At 37.2% G+C, this 23,059-nt stretch overlaps 2 protein-coding genes and 1 long non-coding RNA gene across 3 annotated transcripts in view; 1 reads left to right on the forward strand and 2 right to left on the reverse strand.

The window, feature by feature from the left end:
* Positions 1-23,059, forward strand: part of LOC149475381 (extracellular matrix protein 2-like) — a 157,272-nt gene that overhangs the window by 28,455 nt on the left and 105,758 nt on the right. The gene's annotated exons all lie outside the window — the stretch shown is intronic.
* LOC149475383 (uncharacterized) overlaps positions 18,701-23,059 on the reverse strand; it is a 96,413-nt gene continuing 92,054 nt past the window's right edge. The window contains exon 2 of the long non-coding RNA XR_016318085.1: positions 18,701-20,267. This is a non-coding gene — a long non-coding RNA (uncharacterized LOC149475383). The remainder of the gene's footprint in view (positions 20,268-23,059) is intronic.
* LOC149475384 (uncharacterized) overlaps positions 21,809-23,059 on the reverse strand; it is a 41,885-nt gene continuing 40,634 nt past the window's right edge. Inside the window, exon 9 of the mRNA XM_089713478.1 lies at positions 21,809-22,850. Coding sequence (XP_089569604.1) covers positions 22,678-22,850 — 173 coding nt within the window. The 3' untranslated portion in view covers positions 21,809-22,677. The remainder of the gene's footprint in view (positions 22,851-23,059) is intronic.

Here is a 23,059-nt window from a genome sequence, read left to right on the forward strand (position 1 = left end):
GAGATTGCCCAAGTGACTATGGCACTTGGTATCGCAATCAAACTTATTGTGTCAAGATGAAATATAGCTCAATTTAAAGCCTGATGTTAGTACTTTTAGAAACGATTAAAGTTTTTATGTAAATAAGCCGCAGTTCACGACAATAAAAATAAAACAATAGTTTTATTCAACGCTTCAAAAAAATACTTTATCGAGTTTAAACTAACGATGAACGTTAAGTTTTACATTTATTACATAGGTAATATTTTAATTTACAAGACAAATGTGAAAAGTAAATCGTAATAAACATTATTTCAAAATAAATAACGTCGAACAATGCGTCGAACACATTCATTCAACTATGACATAATATGACGCAGGACGCTTGCAAGAGAGATAGATATATGTGTCAAAACAAAAACTTTTACTTTTATTTCTATTTATTCGGTATAATTACGACTTAATAGTGATAAATATGATCATTATACGAACACGAACAGCGAACAGCGAACAGCGAACAGCGAACAGCGAACAGCGAACAGCGAACAGCGAACAGCAAACAGCGAACTTGAATTTGAATTTGAATTTGAATTCAAATTAAAATTCAAATTCAAATTCAAATTCAAATTCAAATTCAAATTCAAATTCAAATTTGAACACGAACACGAACAAATTCAAATTCAAATTGAAATCACAAACACGAACACGAACAGCGAACAGCGAACAGCGAACAGCGAACAGCGAACAGTGAACAGCGAACAGCGAACAGCGAACAGCGAACAGCGAACAGCGAACAGCGAAAAGTGAACAGCGAACAGCGAACAGCGAACAGCGAACAGCGAACAGCGAACAGCGAACAGCGAACACGAACAAATTCAAATTCAAATTCAAATTCAAATTCAAATTTGAACACGAACAAATTCAAATTCAAATTCAAATTTGAACACGAACACGAACAAATTCAAATTCAAATTGAAATCACAAACACGAACACGAACAGCGAACAGCGAACAGCGAACAGCGAACAGCGAACAGCAATTTGAATTTGAGTTCAAATTCAAATTCAAATTCAAATTCAAATTCAAATTCAAATTCAAATTCAAATTCAAATTCAAATTCAAATTCAAATTCAAATTTGAACACGAACACGAACAAATTCAAATTCAAATTGAAATCACAAACACGAACACGAACAGCGAACAGCGAACAGCGAACAGCGAACAGCGAACAGCGAACAGCGAACAGCGAACAGCAAACAGCGAACTTGAATTTGAATTTGAATTCAAATTAAAATTCAAATTAAAATTCAAATTCAAATTCAAATTTGAACACGAACACGAACAAATTCAAATTCAAATTGAAATCACAAACACGAACACGAACAGCGAACAGCGAACAGCGAACAGCGAACAGCGAACAGCGAACAGCGAACAGCGAACAGCGAACAGCGAACAGCGAACAGCGAACAGCGAAAAGTGAACAGCGAACAGCGAACAGCGAACAGCGAACAGCGAACAGCGAACAGCGAACAGCGAACAGCGAACACGAACAAATTCAAATTCAAATTCAAATTCAAATTCAAATTTGAACACGAACACGAACAAATTCAAATTCAAATTGAAATCACAAACACGAACACGAACAGCGAACAGCGAACAGCGAACAGTGAACAGCGAACAGCGAACAGCGAACAGCGAACAGCGAACAGCGAACAGCGAACAGCGAACAGCGAACAGCGAACAGCGAACAGCGAACAGCGAACAGCGAACAGCGAACAGCGAACAGCGAACAGCGAACAGCGTACAGTGAACAGCGAACAGCGAACAGCGATCAGCGAACAGCGAACAGCGAACTTGAATTTGAATTATAATTTGAATTCTAATCCAAATTCAAATTCAAATTCAAATTTAAATTCAAATTCAAATTCAAATTTGAACACGAACACGAACACGAACAAATTCAAATTCAAATTGAAATCACAAACACGAACACGAACAGCGAACAGCGAACAGCGAACAGCGAACAGCGAACAGCGAACAGCGAACAGCGAACAGCAAACAGCGAACTTGAATTTGAATTTGAATTTGAATTTGAATTCAAATTAAAATTCAAATTCAAATTCAAATTCAAATTCAAATTTGAACACGAACACGAACAAATTCAAATTCAAATTGAAATCACAAACACGAACACGAACAGCGAACAGCGAACAGCGAACAGCGAACAGCGAACAGCGAACAGCGAACTTGAATTTGAATTATAATTTGAATTCTAATCCAAATTCAAATTCAAATTCAAATTTAAATTCAAATTCAAATTCAAATTTGAACACGAACACGAACACGAACAAATTCAAATTCAAATTGAAATCACAAACACGAACACGAACAGCGAACAGCGAACAGCGAACAGCGAACAGCGAACAGCGAACAGCGAACAGCGAACAGCAAACAGCGAACTTGAATTTGAATTTGAATTTGAATTTGAATTCAAATTAAAATTCAAATTCAAATTCAAATTCAAATTCAAATTTGAACACGAACACGAACAAATTCAAATTCAAATTGAAATCACAAACACGAACACGAACAGCGAACAGCGAACAGCGAACAGCGAACAGCGAACAGCGAACAGCGTACAGTGAACAGCGAACAGCGAACAGCGATCAGCGAACAGCGAACAGCGAACAGCGAACAGCGAACAGCGAACACCGAACAGCGAACACGAACAAATTCAAATTCAAATTCAAATTTGAACACGAACACGAACAAATTCAAATTCAAATTGAAATCACAAACACGAACACGAACAGCGAACAGCGAACAGCGAACAGCGAACAGCGAACAGCGAACAGCGAACAGCGAACACGAACAAATTCAAATTCAAATTCAAATTCAAATTCAAATTCAAATTTGAACACGAACACGAACAAATTCAAATTCAAATTGAAATCACAAACACGAACACGAACAGCGAACAGCGAACAGCGAACAGCGAACAGCGAACAGCGAACAGCGAACAGCGAACAGCGAACAGCGAACACGAACAAATTCAAATTCAAATTCAAATTCAAATTCAAATTCAAATTTGAACACGAACACGAACAAATTCAAATTCAAATTGAAATCACAAACACGAACACGAACAGCGAACAGCGAACAGCGAACAGCGAACAGCGAACAGCGAACAGCGAACAGCGAACAGCGAACAGCGAACAGCGAACAGCGAACAGCGAACAGCGAACAGCGAACAGCGAACAGCGAACAGCGAACAGCGAACAGCGAACAGCTAACAGCGAACAGCGAACAGCGAACAGCGAACAGCGAACAGCGAACAGCGAACAGCGAACAGCGAACAGCGAACAGCGAACAGCGAACAGCGAATAGCGAAAAGCGAACAGCGAACAGCGAACAGCGAACAGCGAACAGCGAACAGCGTACAGCGAACAGCGAACACAAACAAATTCAAATTCAAATTCAAATTCAAATTCAAATTCAAATTCAAATTTGAACACGAACAAATTCAAATTCAAATTCAAATTTGAACACGAACACGAACAAATTCAAATTCAAATTGAAATCACAAACACGAACACGAACAGCGAACAGCGAACTTGAATTTGAATTTGAATTTGAATTCAAATTCAAATTCAAATTCAAATTCAAATTCAAATTGAAATCACAAACACGAACACGAACAGCGAACAGCGAACAGCGAACAGCGAACAGCGAACAGCGAACAGCGAACAGCGAACAGCGAACAGCGAACAGCGAACAGCGAACAGCGAACAGCGAACACGAACAAATTCAAATTCAAATTCAAATTCAAATTCAAATTTGAACACGAACAAATTCAAATTCAAATTCAAATTTGAACACGAACACGAACAAATTCAAATTCAAATTGAAATCACAAACACGAACACGAACAGCGAACAGCGAACAGCGAACAGCGAACAGCGAACAGCGAACAGCGTACAGTGAACAGCGAACAGCGAACAGCGATCAGCGAACAGCGAACAGCGAACAGCGAACAGCGAACAGCGAACACCGAACAGCGAACACGAACAAATTCAAATTCAAATTCAAATTTGAACACGAACACGAACAAATTCAAATTCAAATTGAAATCACAAACACGAACACGAACAGCGAACAGCGAACAGCGAACAGCGAACAGCGAACAGCGAACAGCGAACAGCGAACAGCGAACACGAACAAATTCAAATTCAAATTCAAATTCAAATTCAAATTCAAATTTGAACACGAACACGAACAAATTCAAATTCAAATTGAAATCACAAACACGAACACGAACAGCGAACAGCGAACAGCGAACAGCGAACAGCGAACAGCGAACAGCGAACAGCGAACAGCGAACAGCGAACACGAACAAATTCAAATTCAAATTCAAATTCAAATTCAAATTCAAATTTGAACACGAACACGAACAAATTCAAATTCAAATTGAAATCACAAACACGAACACGAACAGCGAACAGCGAACAGCGAACAGCGAACAGCGAACAGCGAACAGCGAACAGCGAACAGCGAACAGCGAACAGCGAACAGCGAACAGCGAACAGCGAACAGCGAACAGCTAACAGCGAACAGCGAACAGCGAACAGCGAACAGCGAACAGCGAACAGCGAACAGCGAACAGCGAACAGCGAACACGAACAAATTCAAATTCAAATTCAAATTCAAATTCAAATTCAAATTTGAACACGAACACGAACAAATTCAAATTCAAATTGAAATCACAAACACGAACACGAACAGCGAACAGCGAACAGCGAACAGCGAACAGCGAACAGCGAACAGCGAACAGCGAACAGCGAACAGCGAACACGAACAAATTCAAATTCAAATTCAAATTCAAATTCAAATTCAAATTTGAACACGAACACGAACAAATTCAAATTCAAATTGAAATCACAAACACGAACACGAACAGCGAACAGCGAACAGCGAACAGCGAACAGCGAACAGCGAACAGCGAACAGCGAACAGCGAACAGCGAACAGCGAACAGCTAACAGCGAACAGCGAACAGCGAACAGCGAACAGCGAACAGCGAACAGCGAACAGCGAACAGCGAACAGCGAACACGAACAAATTCAAATTCAAATTCAAATTCAAATTCAAATTCAAATTTGAACACGAACACGAACAAATTCAAATTCAAATTGAAATCACAAACACGAACACGAACAGCGAACAGCGAACAGCGAACAGCGAACAGCGAACAGCGAACAGCGAACAGCGAACAGCGAACAGCGAACAGCGAACACGAACAAATTCAAATTCAAATTCAAATTCAAATTTGAACACGAACACGAACAAATTCAAATTCAAATTGAAATCACAAACACGAACACGAACAGCGAACAGCGAACAGCGAACAGTGAACAGCGAACAGCGAACAGCGAACAGCGAACAGCGAACAGCGAACAGCGAACAGCGAACAGCGAACAGCGAACAGCGAACAGCGAACAGCGAACAGCGAACAGCGAACAGCGAACAGCGAACAGCGAACAGCGTACAGTGAACAGCGAACAGCGAACAGCGATCAGCGAACAGCGAACAGCGAACAGCGAACAGCGAACACCGAACAGCGAACACGAACAAATTCAAATTCAAATTCAAATTCAAATTCAAATTCAAATTCAAATTCAAATTTGAACACGAACAAATTCAAATTCAAATTCAAATTTGAACACGAACACGAACAAATTCAAATTCAAATTGAAATCACAAACACGAACACGAACAGCGAACAGCGAACAGCGAACAGCGAACAGCGAACAGCGAACAGCGAACTTGAATTTGAATTATAATTTGAATTCTAATCCAAATTCAAATTCAAATTCAAATTTAAATTCAAATTCAAATTCAAATTTGAACACGAACACGAACACGAACAAATTCAAATTCAAATTGAAATCACAAACACGAACACGAACAGCGAACAGCGAACAGCGAACAGCGAACAGCGAACAGCGAACAGCGAACAGCGAACAGCAAACAGCGAACTTGAATTTGAATTTGAATTTGAATTTGAATTCAAATTAAAATTCAAATTCAAATTCAAATTCAAATTCAAATTTGAACACGAACACGAACAAATTCAAATTCAAATTGAAATCACAAACACGAACACGAACAGCGAACAGCGAACAGCGAACAGCGAACAGCGAACAGCGAACAGCGTACAGTGAACAGCGAACAGCGAACAGCGATCAGCGAACAGCGAACAGCGAACAGCGAACAGCGAACAGCGAACACCGAACAGCGAACACGAACAAATTCAAATTCAAATTCAAATTTGAACACGAACACGAACAAATTCAAATTCAAATTGAAATCACAAACACGAACACGAACAGCGAACAGCGAACAGCGAACAGCGAACAGCGAACAGCGAACAGCGAACAGCGAACACGAACAAATTCAAATTCAAATTCAAATTCAAATTCAAATTCAAATTTGAACACGAACACGAACAAATTCAAATTCAAATTGAAATCACAAACACGAACACGAACAGCGAACAGCGAACAGCGAACAGCGAACAGCGAACAGCGAACAGCGAACAGCGAACAGCGAACAGCGAACAGCGAACAGCGAACACGAACAAATTCAAATTCAAATTCAAATTCAAATTCAAATTCAAATTTGAACACGAACACGAACAAATTCAAATTCAAATTGAAATCACAAACACGAACACGAACAGCGAACAGCGAACAGCGAACAGCGAACAGCGAACAGCGAACAGCGAACAGCGAACAGCGAACAGCGAACAGCGAACAGCGAACAGCGAACAGCGAACAGCGAACAGCGAACAGCGAACAGCGAACAGCTAACAGCGAACAGCGAACAGCGAACAGCGAACAGCGAACAGCGAACAGCGAACAGCGAACAGCGAACAGCGAACAGCGAACAGCGAACAGCGAACAGCGAATAGCGAAAAGCGAACAGCGAACAGCGAACAGCGAACAGCGAACAGCGAACAGCGAACAGCGTACAGCGAACAGCGAACACAAACAAATTCAAATTCAAATTCAAATTCAAATTCAAATTCAAATTCAAATTCAAATTTGAACACGAACAAATTCAAATTCAAATTCAAATTTGAACACGAACACGAACAAATTCAAATTCAAATTGAAATCACAAACACGAACACGAACAGCGAACAGCGAACAGCGAACAGCGAACAGCGAACAGCGAACTTGAATTTGAATTATAATTTGAATTCTAATCCAAATTCAAATTCAAATTCAAATTTAAATACAAATTCAAATTCAAATTTGAACACGAACACGAACACGAACAAATTCAAATTCAAATTGAAATCACAAACACGAACACGAACAGCGAACAGCGAACAGCGAACAGCGAACAGCGAACAGCGAACAGCGAACAGCGAACAGCAAACAGCGAACTTGAATTTGAATTTGAATTTGAATTTGAATTCAAATTAAAATTCAAATTCAAATTCAAATTCAAATTCAAATTCAAATTTGAACACGAACACGAACAAATTCAAATTCAAATTGAAATCACAAACACGAACACGAACAGCGAACAGCGAACTTGAATTTGAATTTGAATTTGAATTCAAATTCAAATTCAAATTCAAATTCAAATTCAAATTGAAATCACAAACACGAACACGAACAGCGAACAGCGAACAGCGAACAGCGAACAGCGAACAGCGAACAGCGAACAGCGAACAGCGAACAGCGAACAGCGAACAGCGAACAGCGAACAGCGAACAGCGAACAGCGTACAGTGAACAGCGAACAGCGAACAGCGATCAGCGAACAGCGAACAGCGAACAGCGAACAGCGAACACCGAACAGCGAACACGAACAAATTCAAATTCAAATTCAAATTCAAATTCAAATTTGAACACGAACAAATTCAAATTCAAATTCAAATTTGAACACGAACACGAACAAATTCAAATTCAAATTGAAATCACAAACACGAACACGAACAGCGAACAGCGAACAGCGAACAGCGAACAGCGAACAGCGAACTTGAATTTGAATTATAATTTGAATTCTAATCCAAATTCAAATTCAAATTCAAATTTAAATTCAAATTCAAATTCAAATTTGAACACGAACACGAACACGAACAAATTCAAATTCAAATTGAAATCACAAACACGAACACGAACAGCGAACAGCGAACAGCGAACAGCGAACAGCGAACAGCAAACAGCGAACTTGAATTTGAATTTGAATTTGAATTTGAATTCAAATTAAAATTCAAATTCAAATTCAAATTCAAATTCAAATTTGAACACGAACACGAACAAATTCAAATTCAAATTGAAATCACAAACACGAACACGAACAGCGAACAGCGAACAGCGAACAGCGAACAGCGAACAGCGAACTTGAATTTGAATTATAATTTGAATTCTAATCCAAATTCAAATTCAAATTCAAATTTAAATACAAATTCAAATTCAAATTTGAACACGAACACGAACACGAACAAATTCAAATTCAAATTGAAATCACAAACACGAACACGAACAGCGAACAGCGAACAGCGAACAGCGAACAGCGAACAGCGAACAGCGAACAGCGAACAGCAAACAGCGAACTTGAATTTGAATTTGAATTTGAATTTGAATTCAAATTAAAATTCAAATTCAAATTCAAATTCAAATTTGAACACGAACACGAACAAATTCAAATTCAAATTGAAATCACAAACACGAACACGAACAGCGAACAGCGAACAGCGAACAGCGAACAGCGAACAGCGAACAGCGAACAGCGAACAGCGAACAGCGAACAGCGAACAGCGAACAGCGAACAGCGAACAGCGAACAGCGAACAGCGAACAGCGAAAAGTGAACAGCGAACAGCGAACAGCGAACAGCGAACAGCGAACAGCGAACAGCGAACAGCGAACACGAACAAATTCAAATTCAAATTCAAATTCAAATTCAAATTCAAATTCAAATTCAAATTTGAACACGAACAAATTCAAATTCAAATTCAAATTTGAACACGAACACGAACAAATTCAAATTCAAATTGAAATCACAAACACGAACACGAACAGCGAACAGCGAACAGCGAACTTGAATTTGAATTTGAATTTGAACTCAAATTCAAATTCAAATTCAAATTCAAATTCAAATTTGAACACGAACACGAACAAATTCAAATTCAAATTGAAATCACAAACACGAACTCGAACAGCGAACAGCGAACAGCGAACAGCGAACAGCGAACAGCGAACAGCGAACAGCGAACAGCGAACACGAACACAAACTCTCAAATTAAAATTAAAATTCAAATTCAAATTCAAATTCTAATTCAAATTCAAATTCAAATTCAAAGGAGATTGCCCAAGTGACTATGGCACTTGGTATCGCAATCAAACTTATTGTGTCAAGATGAAATATAGCTCAATTTAAAGCCTGATGTTAGTACTTTTAGAAACGATTAAAGTTTTTATGTAAATAAGCCGCAGTTCACGACAATAAAAATAAAACAATAGTTTTATTCAACGCTTCAAAAAAATACTTTATCGAGTTTAAACTAACGATGAACGTTAAGTTTTACATTTATTACATAGGTAATATTTTAATTTACAAGACAAATGTGAAAAGTAAATCGTAATAAACATTATTTCAAAATAAATAACGTCGAACAATGCGTCGAACACATTCATTCAACTATGACATAATATGACGCAGGACGCTTGCAAGAGAGATAGATATATGTGTCAAAACAAAAACTTTTACTTTTATTTCTATTTATTCGGTATAATTACGACTTAATAGTGATAAATATGATCATTATACGAACACGAACAGCGAACAGCGAACAGCGAACAGCGAACAGCGAACAGCGAACAGCGAACAGCGAACAGCAAACAGCGAACTTGAACTTGAATTTGAATTTGAATTCAAATTAAAATTCAAATTAAAATTCAAATTCAAATTCAAATTCAAATTCAAATTTGAACACGAACACGAACAAATTCAAATTCAAATTGAAATCACAAACACGAACACGAACAGCGAACAGCGAACAGCGAACAGCGAACAGCGAACAGTGAACAGCGAACAGCGAACAGCGAACAGCGAACAGCGAACAGCGAACAGCGAAAAGTGAACAGCGAACAGCGAACAGCGAACAGCGAACAGCGAACAGCGAACAGCGAACACGAACAAATTCAAATTCAAATTCAAATTCAAATTCAAATTTGAACACGAACAAATTCAAATTCAAATTTGAACACGAACACGAACAAATTCAAATTCAAATTGAAATCACAAACACGAACACGAACAGCGAACAGCGAACAGCGAACAGCGAACAGCGAACTTGAATTTGAATTTGAATTTGAACTCAAATTCAAATTCAAATTCAAATTCAAATTCAAATTCAAATTCAAATTCAAATTCAAATTTGAACACAAACACGAACAAATTCAAATTCAAATTGAAATCACAAACACGAACACGAACAGCGAACAGCGAACAGCGAACAGCGAACAGCGAACAGCGAACAGCGAACAGCAAACAGCGAACTTGAATTTGAATTTGAATTTGAATTCAAATTAAAATTCAAATTCAAATTCAAATTCAAATTCAAATTTGAACACGAACACGAACAAATTCAAATTCAAATTGAAATCACAAACACGAACACGAACAGCGAACAGCGAACAGCGAACAGCGAACAGCGAACAGCGAACAGCGAACAGCGAACAGCGAACAGCGAACAGCGAACAGCGAACAGCGAACAGCGAAAAGTGAACAGCGAACAGCGAACAGCGAACAGCGAACAGCGAACAGCGAACAGCGAACAGCGAACAGCGAACACGAACAAATTCAAATTCAAATTCAAATTCAAATTCAAATTTGAACACGAACACGAACAAATTCAAATTCAAATTGAAATCACAAACACGAACACGAACAGCGAACAGCGAACAGCGAACAGTGAACAGCGAACAGCGAACAGCAAACAGCGAACAGCGAACAGCGAACAGCGAACAGCGAACAGCGAACAGCGAACAGCGAACAGCGAACAGCGAACAGCGAACAGCGAACAGCGTACAGTGAACAGCGAACAGCGAACAGCGATCAGCGAACAGCGAACAGCGAACAGCGAACAGCGAACAGCGAACACCGAACAGCGAACACGAACAAATTCAAATTCAAATTCAAATTCAAATTCAAATTTGAACACGAACAAATTCAAATTCAAATTCAAATTTGAACACGAACACGAACAAATTCAAATTCAAATTGAAATCACAAACACGAACACGAACAGCGAACAGCGAACAGCGAACAGCGAACAGCGAACAGCGAACTTGAATTTGAATTATAATTTGAATTCTAATCCAAATTCAAATTCAAATTCAAATTTAAATTCAAATTCAAATTCAAATTTGAACACGAACACGAACACGAACAAATTCAAATTCAAATTGAAATCACAAACACGAACACGAACAGCGAACAGCGAACAGCGAACAGCGAACAGCGAACAGCGAACAGCAAACAGCGAACTTGAACTTGAATTTGAATTTGAATTCAAATTAAAATTCAAATTAAAATTCAAATTCAAATTCAAATTCAAATTCAAATTTGAACACGAACACGAACAAATTCAAATTCAAATTGAAATCACAAACACGAACACGAACAGCGAACAGCGAACAGCGAACAGCGAACAGCGAACAGCGAACAGCGAACAGCGAACAGCGAACAGCGAACAGCGAACAGCGAAAAGTGAACAGCGAACAGCGAACAGCGAACAGCGAACAGCGAACAGCGAACAGCGAACAGCGAACACGAACAAATTCAAATTCAAATTCAAATTCAAATTTGAACACGAACAAATTCAAATTCAAATTCAAATTTGAACACGAACACGAACAAATTCAAATTCAAATTGAAATCACAAACACGAACACGAACAGCGAACAGCGAACAGCGAACAGCGAACAGCGAACTTGAATTTGAATTTGAATTTGAACTCAAATTCAAATTCAAATTCAAATTCAAATTCAAATTTGAACACGAACACGAACAAATTCAAATTCAAATTGAAATCACAAACACGAACTCGAACAGCGAACAGCGAACAGCGAACAGCGAACAGCGAACAGCGAACAGCGAACAGCGAACACGAACACAAACTCTCAAATTAAAATTAAAATTAAAATTCAAATTCAAATTCAAATTCAAATTCAAATTCAAATTCAAATTCAAATTCAAATTCAAATTCAAATTCAAAGGAGATTGCCCAAGTGACTATGGCACTTGGTATCGCAATCAAACTTATTGTGTCAAGATGAAATATAGCTCAATTTAAAGCTTGATGTTAGTACTTTTAGAAACGATTAAAGTTTTTATGTAAATAAGCCGCAGTTCACGACAATAAAAATAAAACAATAGTTTTATTCAACGCTTCAAAAAAATACTTTATCGAGTTTAAACTAACGATGAACGTTAAGTTTTACATTTATTACATAGGTAATATTTTAATTTACAAGACAAATGTGAAAAGTAAATCGTAATAAACATTATTTCAAAATAAATAACGTCGAACAATGCGTCGAACACATTCATTCAACTATGACATAATATGACGCAGGACGCTTGCAAGAGAGATAGATATATGTGTCAAAACAAAAACTTTTACTTTTATTTCTATTTATTCGGTATAATTACGACTTAATAGTGATAAATATGATCATTATACGAACACGAACAGCGAACAGCGAACAGCGAACAGCGAACAGCGAACAGCGAACAGCGAACAGCGAACAGCAAACAGCGAACTTGAATTTGAATTTGAATTTGAATTCAAATTAAAATTCAAATTCAAATTCAAATTCAAATTCAAATTCAAATTCAAATTCAAATTTGAACACGAACACGAACAAATTCAAATTCAAATTGAAATCACAAACACGAACACGAACAGCGAACAGCGAACAGCGAACAGCGAACAGTGAACAGCGAACAGCGAACAGCGAACAGCGAACAGCGAACAGCGAACAGCGAACAGCGAACAGCGAACAGCGAACAGCGAACAGCGAACAGCGAACAGCGAACAGCGAACAGCGAACAGCGTACAGTGAACAGCGAACTTGAATTTGAATTTGTTCGTGTTCGTGTTCAAATTTGAATTTGAATTTGAATTTGTTCGTGTTCAAATTTGAATTTGAATTTGAATTTGAATTTGAATTTGTTTGTGTTCGCTGTTCGCTGTACGCTGTTCGCTGTTCGCTGTTCGCTGTTCGCTGTTCGCTGTTCGCTGTTCGCTGTTCGCTGTTCGCTGTTCGCTGTTCGCTGTTCGCTGTTCGCTTTTCGCTGTTCGCTGTTCGTGTTCGTGTTTGTGATTTCAATTTGAATTTGAATTTGTTCGTGTTCGTGTTCAAATTTGAATTTGAATTTGAATTTTAATTTGAATTTTAATTTGAATTCAAATTCAAATTCAAATTCAAGTTCGCTGTTTGCTGTTCGCTGTTCGCTGTTCGCTGTACGCTGTTCGCTGTTCGCTGTTCGCTGTTCGCTGTTCGCTGTTCGCTGTTCGCTGTTCGCTGTTCGCTGTTCGCTTTTCGCTATTCGCTGTTCGCTTTTCGCTGTTCGCTGTTCGCTGTTCGCTGTTCGCTGTTCGCTGTTCGCTGTTCGCTGTTCGCTGTTCGCTGTTCGCTGTTCGCTGTTCGCTGTTCGCTGTTCGCTGTTCGCTTCTCGCTGTTCGCTGTTCGCTGTTCGCTGTTCGCTGTTCGCTGTTCGCTGTTCGCTGTTCGCTGTTCGCTGTTCGCTGTTCGCTGTTCGCTGTTCGCTGTTCGCTGTTCGCTGTTCGCTGTTCGCTGTTCGCTGTTCTCTGTTCGCTGTTCGCTGTTCGCTGTTCGCTGTTCGCTGTTCGCTGTTCGCTGTTCGCTGTTCGCTGTTCGCTGTTCGCTGTTCGTGTTCGTATAATGATCATATTTATCACTATTAAGTCGTAATTATACCGAATAAATAGAAATAAAAGTAAAAGTTTTTGTTTTGACACATATATCTATCTCTCTTGCAAGCGTCCTGCGTCATATTATGTCATAGTTGAATGAATGTGTTCGACGCATTGTTCGATGTTATTTATTTTGAAATAATGTTTATTACGATTTACTTTTCACATTTGTCTTGTAAATTAAAATATTACCTATGTAATAAATGTAAAACTTAACGTTCATCGTTAGTTTAAACTCGATAAAGTATTTTTTTGAAGCGTTGAATAAAACTATTGTTTTCAAATTCAAATTCAAATTCAAATTTGAACACGAACACGAACAAATTCAAATTCAAATTGAAATCACAGACACGAACTCGAACAGCGAACAGCGAACAGCGAACAGCGAACAGCGAACAGCGAACAGCGAACAGCAACAGCGAACAGCGAACAGCGAACAGCGAACACGAACACAAACTCTCAAATTCAAATTCAAATTGAAATCACAAACACGAACACGAACAGCGAACAGCGAACAGCGAACAGCGAACAGCGAACAGCGAACAGCGAACAGCGAACAGCGAACAGCGAACACGAACACAAACTCTCAAATTCAAATTGAAATTGAAATTCAAATTCAAATTCAAATTCAAATTCAAATTCATATTCAAATTCAAATTCAAATTCAAATTCAAATTCAAATTCAAATTCATATTCAAATTCAAATTCAAATTCAAATTCAAATTCAAATTCAAATTTGAACACGAACACGAACAAATTCAAATTCAAATTGAAATCACAAACACGAACACGAACACGAACAGCGAACAGCGAACAGCGAACAGCGAACAGCGAACAGCGAACAGCGAACAGCGAACAGCGAACAGCGAACAGCGAACAGCGAACAGCGAACAGCGAACAGCGAACAGCGAACAGCGAACAGCGAACAGCGAACAGCGAACAGCGAACAGCGAACAGCGAACAGCGAACAGCGAACAGCGAACAGCGAACAGCGAACAGCGAACAGCGAACAGCGAACAGCGAACAGCGAACAGCGAACAGCGAACAGCGAACAGCGAACAGCGAACAGCGTACAGCGAACAGCGAACAGCGAACAGCGATCAGCGAACAGCGAACAGCGAACAGCGAACAGCGAACACCGAACAGCGAACAGCGAACAGCGAAAAGTGAACAGCGAACAGCGAACAGCGAACAGCGAACAGCGAACAGCGAACAGCGAACAGCGAACAGCGTACAGCGAACAGCGATCAGCGAACAGCGAACAGCGAACTTGAATTTGAATTTGAATTTGAACTCAAATTCAAATTCAAATTCAAATTCAAATTCAAATTCAAATTCAAATTCAAATTTGAACACGAACACGAACAAATTCAAATTCAAATTGAAATCACAAACACGAACTCGAACAGCGAACAGCGAACAGCGAACAGCGAACAGCGAACAGCGAACAGCGAACAGCGAACAGCGAACAGCGAACAGCGAACAGCGAACAGCGAACAGCGAACAGCGAACAGCGAACAGCGAACAGCGAACAGCAAACACGAACACAAACTCTCAAATTCAAATTCAAATTCAAATTCAAATTCAAATTCAAATTCAAATTCAAATTCAAATTCAAATTCAAATTCAAATTCAAATTCAAATTCAAATTCAAATTCAAATTTGAACACGAACACGAACAAATTCAAATTCAAATTGAAATCACAAACACGAACACGAACACGAACAGCGAACAGCGAACAGCGAACAGCGAACAGCGAACAGCGAACAGCGAACAGCGAACAGCGAACAGCGAACAGCGAACAGCGAACAGCGAACAGCGAACACGAACACAAACTCTCAAATTCAAATTCAAATTCAAATTCAAATTCAAATTCAAATTCAAATTCAAATTCAAATTCATATTCAAATTCAAATTCAAATTCAAATTCAAATTCAAATTCAAATTCAAATTCAAATTTGAACACGAACACGAACAAATTCAAATTCAAATTGAAATCACAAACACGAACACGAACACGAACAGCGAACAGCGAACAGCGAACAGCGAACAGCGAACAGCGAACAGCGAACAGCGAACAGCGAACAGCGAACAGCGAACAGCGAACAGCGAACAGCGAACAGCGAACAGCGAACAGCGAACAGCGAACAGCGAACAGCGAACAGCGAACAGCGAACAGCGAACAGCGTACAGCGAACAGCGAACAGCGAACAGCGATCAGCGAACAGCGAACAGCGAACAGCGAACAGCGAACACCGAACAGCGAACACGAACAAATTCAAATTTGAACACGAACACGAACAAATTCAAATTCAAATTGAAATCACAAACACGAACACGAACAGCGAACAGCGAACAGCGAACAGCGAACAGCGAACAGCGAACAGCGTACAGTGAACAGCGAACAGCGAACAGCGATCAGCGAACAGCGAACAGCGAACAGCGAACAGCGAACAGCGAACAGCGAACACCGAACACGAACAAATTCAAATTCAAATTCAAATTTGAACACGAACACGAACAAATTCAAATTCAAATTGAAATCACAAACACGAACACGAACAGCGAACAGCGAACAGCGAACAGCGAACAGCGAACAGCGAACTTGAATTTGAATTTGAATTTGAATTCAAATTCAAATTCAAATTCAAATTCACATTTGAACACGAACACGAACAAATTCAAATTCAAATTGAAATCACAAACACGAACACGAACAGCGAACAGCGAACAGCGAACAGCGGACAGCGAACAGCGAACAGCGAACAGCGAACAGCGAACAGCGAACAGCGAACAGCGAACAGCGAACAGCGAACAGCGAACAGCGAACAGCGAACAGCGAACAGCGAACAGCGAACAGCGAACAGCGAACAGCGAACAGCGAACAGCGAACAGCGAACAGCGAACAGCGAACAGCGAACAGCGAACAGCGAACAGCGAACAGCGAACAGCGAACAGCGAACAGCGAACAGCGAACAGCGAACAGCGAAAAGCGAACAGCGAATAGCGAAAAGCGAACAGCGAACAGCGAACAGCGAACAGCGAACAGCGAACAGCGAACAGCGAACACAAACAAATTCAAATTCAAATTCAAATTCAAATTCAAATTCAAATTCAAATTCAAATTCAAATTCAAATTCAAATTCAAATTTGAACACGAACAAATTCAAATTCAAATTCAAATTTGAACACGAACACGAACAAATTCAAATTCAAATTGAAATCACAAACACGAACACGAACAGCGAACAGCGAACAGCGAACAGCGAAATTGAATTTGTATTTGAGAGTTTGTGTTTGTGATTGTGTTCGTGTTCGTGTTCGTGTTCGTGATTTCAATTTGGATTTGGATTTGGATTTGGATTTGGATTTGAATTTGAAATTGAATTTGAATTTGAGAGTTTGTGTTTGTGATTGTGTTCGTGTTCGTGTTCGTGTCCGTGATTTCAATTTGGATTTGGATTTGGATTTGAATTTGAATTTGAATTTGAGAGTTTGTGTTTGTGATCGTGTTCGTGTTCGTGTTCGTGTCGATAAAATAAAATAAAAGATGAAAATTGCGTCCAATTTAAAATTTCTCCATTGCCCTGGTAGCGCCCCATCTTCCTGATCACTTTTTAAGTGCTACACCCCCCACCTATCTGGTGCCGTTTCGGAGCCGTCGAATTTTGCGTTGTATGAAACTCGGAAACCAGCGGTGGAAACTCGATTATGAGTATGCCATCTTAATGTGCGACTCGATTAAAGCCCCTGTGCCAAGTTTCAGCGCGATCGGACCAGCGATGGCCATTTTAGCATTTATATGGCGGCGGCCATTTTTTCCGCTTTTTTGAATTTTTTTCACTATCTGTGGTAATTGCTCGAAATACTCCAAGTTTAGTTCGAGCACCCCAGATGCAGCTGCTACCGTTTGCGCGGGCCGTTGACCGTCTTCGCGAGATGTGGGAAAGTTTAAGATTTCGTATTTTTCTGGATATCCTGGGAGCTGGGCGAGCGTCCCAGGGTGGTGATCATTTTTAGTTCCGGGACCCCCAACCCAACTCGCACCGTTTCCGCGGGCCGTTCGATTTTACGTTGTATGGAAGTTGGAAACGGAGGCCCGGAGCCACTCGCACGGGGCACCGATCGATTCGCTGGCTCAAACAGAGCACGTGTGCCAAATTTGAGACGTAAGGATTCATAAACAGCGATTTTGGCAAAGTACGGCGGCTATCTTGTTTTTGCGAAAATTGCCATTTTTCCACCCCCCCTCGTAATCGCCACCAGTTCTGAGCATTTTTTGTTCCGACACCCCCCCTCCAAGTGGCACCGTTTCTGCGCACCACCAGGGGTCCACTGTGTATTGGAAGGTACTCGAGTTCGCTACATTTTTCCGGTGGTCACTGGGAGCACCTCTACACGATCACGTCGTTATCCCCCTCACTTTTCGCGTAGTTTCCGAGAAAAGCGATGTCAGTCAGTCAGTGAGTGAGTGAGTGGTAGTGTAGCTTTATATATTATTGTAATTGTAATTGTAATTGTAATAAAATATGCAACTATCATGATAAATTTCTTTGTCCACATTCTCCAACGAAACAATAATTAAAACTATCTTTCGATTCTAAAATTTGTCCAAATCAGTTCAACTATTTTGACTTGATCGTACACGCACATACAAGATAATAAGAAAAGTTAAGGACAATTAAAATAAAAACACCATAATACTTTTCATCATTTATTGCATACATCCAGGTAATATTAACACTAAAAAATATATTTTACAAACTATATTTTCTTCGCATACTAACTACTAAAAAGTTGAAGTAACAAAGTAGGAAAAAATATGAAAATAAAGGGAACATATAAAAAAAAACATGAATTTAACACATATCTATGCATATGCGCATGAGAAAATAAATAAAAATTATAATAAAGTATGTTCTTCACATACTTAGAAAATGTAATATAAAAATTATGCACACTTAATTTTACGCATATGCGGAAAAAAAATCAAATAACAAAAGAAAAATGTTATATAAATAACAAATAACATAAAAATATACATGAATCTGGTATATAATATGAAAGTTTATCTATGCATATGCGTATAAAAAATTAAAAATGTATAAAGTATGATTTTTTGAAACTACCAATTATGTATTTTACAAACTACATACATATTAAAGAGAACTTTAAATGAAAAAATAATAATATGTAATAATAATTAATAAACAGTTACGCATGTACACATAAATATACTTTTTATAGGCATATGCGTATAAAACAGTACAATTCTAATATGTTATTTAAGATTTAGTAATAACGCAATTCCTTTAACAATTGGACAATAATAAAAAAGCCAATTATATTTATTGATTCTTTTATTTAGATATATTAAAAAAGTTAAATAAGAAATTTTGTCACTGTCCTAAAATGCACTAATTATAGATTAGTAGAATTTTGTTTTAGGAATTGCATTATTCAACTATTTTTACAATATAATATAATTATATATTAAACACGTCACATTAGCACCACCATACGCACTTAGTACAAAAATTGAGCATTTTTTAATTTAGCAATAGGAAAATATAACTTTTACTTAATAAGCTGTAACTTTAAAAGCCGCGATTTCTAAATATCACTTGAAATAAACTTATTTATTAATACTTAATAATATAAATGAAAATATTTACTGGCCGGCAAAATGCTCGTTTAGGCTATTGCAAAAAATTGTGGATAATAATATAAGTATACTAGAGAATTTTTTCCATGTTTGTTACTGAAGTTTATCTAAATGGATGGACTGTTTTTGATTTATAATATTTTGAATAATATTAATGATATTATAAACATTACAACTATTTTTAAATGGTTCTTTATTTATCATTTACATTCTTAATGCCAAATTTTATGCAAAAAATCACAAAAAATATATACTTCTTAACCTGTGATGATGATGATGATGATTGATGAAAATTTTTATGATTTTTTTAGGCATGGAAGATCTATTTAAAACCCTTATAAATATTGATATTCTTCAGTAACATTAACATTTTTCAAAATTTATTACAAAGCAATTTCGATACATCATCCACAAGTAAAAAAATCTGATCAAATCAAATATATATTTAATAATACTAATATTTTTCAATTTGAGATCTAAGAAAAGAGAAGGAATACCGATTGAGATCAAAAGATTCAACTTATTTCTTAAATTTAAATTTAAAACTAACTTCAAAAATACTGGCCCCTTCTTTACCCATTTAATACTAAAAAATATATGCCCCTTACATATTTTTTTTTAACTTAATAAGTATATTTCAATTTCAAGTTATTTCACTTAAAAATCAAAGTTAACAAGTAAGGGGCTAACTTATTCTACTTATTACAAAATAGGTGTTTAAGAATGCCTTTTTTTACTTAACTTTATAAACATAACTACAATTTTTATCAAATTTAACGGTTTAAAACACGATTTTTAGCACCTTAAACACTCTACTCTAATCAAAAACACAAATAAACTTTAAAAAGTATAACACTTCGTATAATTTCAAATATACAATATATTATATTAATAGTTTTTCTTAATAGTAACTAATATTGCCACAAAATCCCTGTAAAATTTAATTTGTGGAACTTTTTTTTGAGCATTCATGTATTTTCTAATATCTATGTACATGGATTTATTGTAAGAAATAGTAATTTAGATGAACAAAAAAGCATTTCAAATCCAGTAATTTTACATGGAAATAAATCACGCTTTAAATCCGAATTTTTTTTTATTTAACTAACAACTTTATTCTTCCATTTTTTTTGGAATCTAAAGCAGAAATATAATTTAAAAATATATTTTATCAAAGATTGAATCCAATATTAAAACTAAAAATGAGAGCTTGAGAATGGCTGTACCAATTTTGGTGTTTATTGTTTTAATGATAGATAAAAATTGAAAAAAAAAACTTCCCCAAAGAAACACGTTGATAAAAAAAAATAGTATAATCCATGTACGATAAAAAAAATATCACACTAACTATTAAAAATAACTAATCCTAAAAACTTAATACTAAAAACATGTAAAATTTACTGGCCCTTAAGTACAAATAATGCCGCTATTAAGATATTACTAAAAAAACTTAAAACTACTCAGATAATAAAAAATAATCTACTCTCTAAAGTCTAATTAGTATCGTATCGTTATATCTATATAAAATATTGTCATGTTCGTGTGTTTGTTTGTCTTAATATTTGTTGCTTTAAGACGTACATTTTAAGTTTTCGTAATAATTTGAATGGTATTATATAATACTAGATTTCCGCCCGCGGCTTCGCCCGCGTTTGCAAAGGAAAACCCGAATAGTTCCCGTTCCCGTGGGATTTCCGGGATAAAAACTATCCTATGTGTTAATCCAAGTTACCCTCTATATGTGTGCTAAATTTCATTGTAATCGGTTCAGTAGTTTTTACGTGAAAGAGTAACAAACATCCATACATCCATACATCCACACATCCATACATCCATACATCCTTACAAACTTTCGCCTTTATAATATGTATTAGATAAGGATGGGATATGAGGATGGCATATAAGGACGATATAATATGAGGATGGGATAACGGGATGAGATTATGGGATTATTGAAAGCAAATATGATATACGAGGACATGGGGATGGGATATGAAGATAGCATATGAGGATGGTATATGAGGATGGGATAACAGGATAAAATTATAGAATATAGAATGAAATGATGGGATAGCATTTTGGGATAAAAGGATTTAGACACGGGTTCCTTACATATACTGATATCTAAAAGAAATAAAAATGTCGTATGGGATTCAGAGGGGATAAAAGCATAGGATTACGGTTAATGCCTATAGTTATTTAATCTATATTTTATACTGGCCTTATTAATATCAACTTCTACAATAGGTACTTATATTACAAAAATAATGAAATAAACAATACTAAATATGAACACTTTTAAAGTTTCAGTAAGTAATAATAAATTTATATGCTATTCTATTTTTACGCATATATGCAGATGACATCAAAATATAATCCATGCATATGCTAGAATATAAAGATATGCATGCACAATTTTACCGATATATGCTAAGCATATACAGTATACACTATATGCATTTTTGTCAATATATTCTGAAATTGTCATATCAAGTAAACATACGCATGGAATCTATATATCTGCGAAATTATTAACGCATATAATATGAACAATGTATGTGCGATCATTACGCATATAATTCAGGTTTAGTTTCGAATGTTGTAGAACATATTTTTTATATTTTTTTTGTTCTATATAAGCTAATATTATATCTAGGTATACATATGAGCAATGATTTCGCATACATTTAAGTTTAAATTGTTTATTCCTGTAAAACATAAAAGTTTCTTTATTTCGTTTTTCTTTCATATGAGCAAACATCCACGCACGCATATGCTCATCTAAATCTATACACATGCATACCCCTCATCTATACATACATATATGGATCTATACGCAGAATCATGCTTTCCGCGCACTTATACATTACGTACGCATGTGTATATATTTATATTTGCATATGCTTTATCATCTACGCATATGCGAGCGCAGATGAGATTCATCGAATAAAATGGTAAGTAAATGGTGTGTTTGTGTGTATATTGTTTATTATTGAATCTACGCATATGCGCATCAATGCCTACGCATATGCAGGCCGAGATGATCGGATCTAGCGAATGCTCGTCTACATAATGGACAAGTGAATGGTCTATGGCCTGTATGTTTGCGTGTATGTCTTGTCAATTCGTCGGAACGGGCGAACCGCCAGCCGCAGCCCGCCCAACTGCAGATGTAGGGCTTTTCACCTGGAAATAAATAAATTCAAATAATAAATAACAATTAAAAATTATTAAGTAATCTATAATATAAAAATGAATCGCAAAATGTGTTGGTAAGCGCATAACTCAAGAACGGGTGGACCGATTTCGATAATTCTTTTTTTATTATATTCCTTGAAGTACGAGGATGGTTCTTATGGAGAGAAAACGTAAACATGTACCACGGGTGAAGCCGG

The sequence above is a fragment of the Colias philodice genome, chromosome 30 (genome assembly GCF_061535455.1).
Source record: "Colias philodice isolate Cphi_HAF_F1 chromosome 30, ilColPhil1 Martin Lab GWU primary, whole genome shotgun sequence".
Lineage (NCBI taxonomy): Eukaryota > Metazoa > Arthropoda > Insecta > Lepidoptera > Pieridae > Colias > Colias philodice.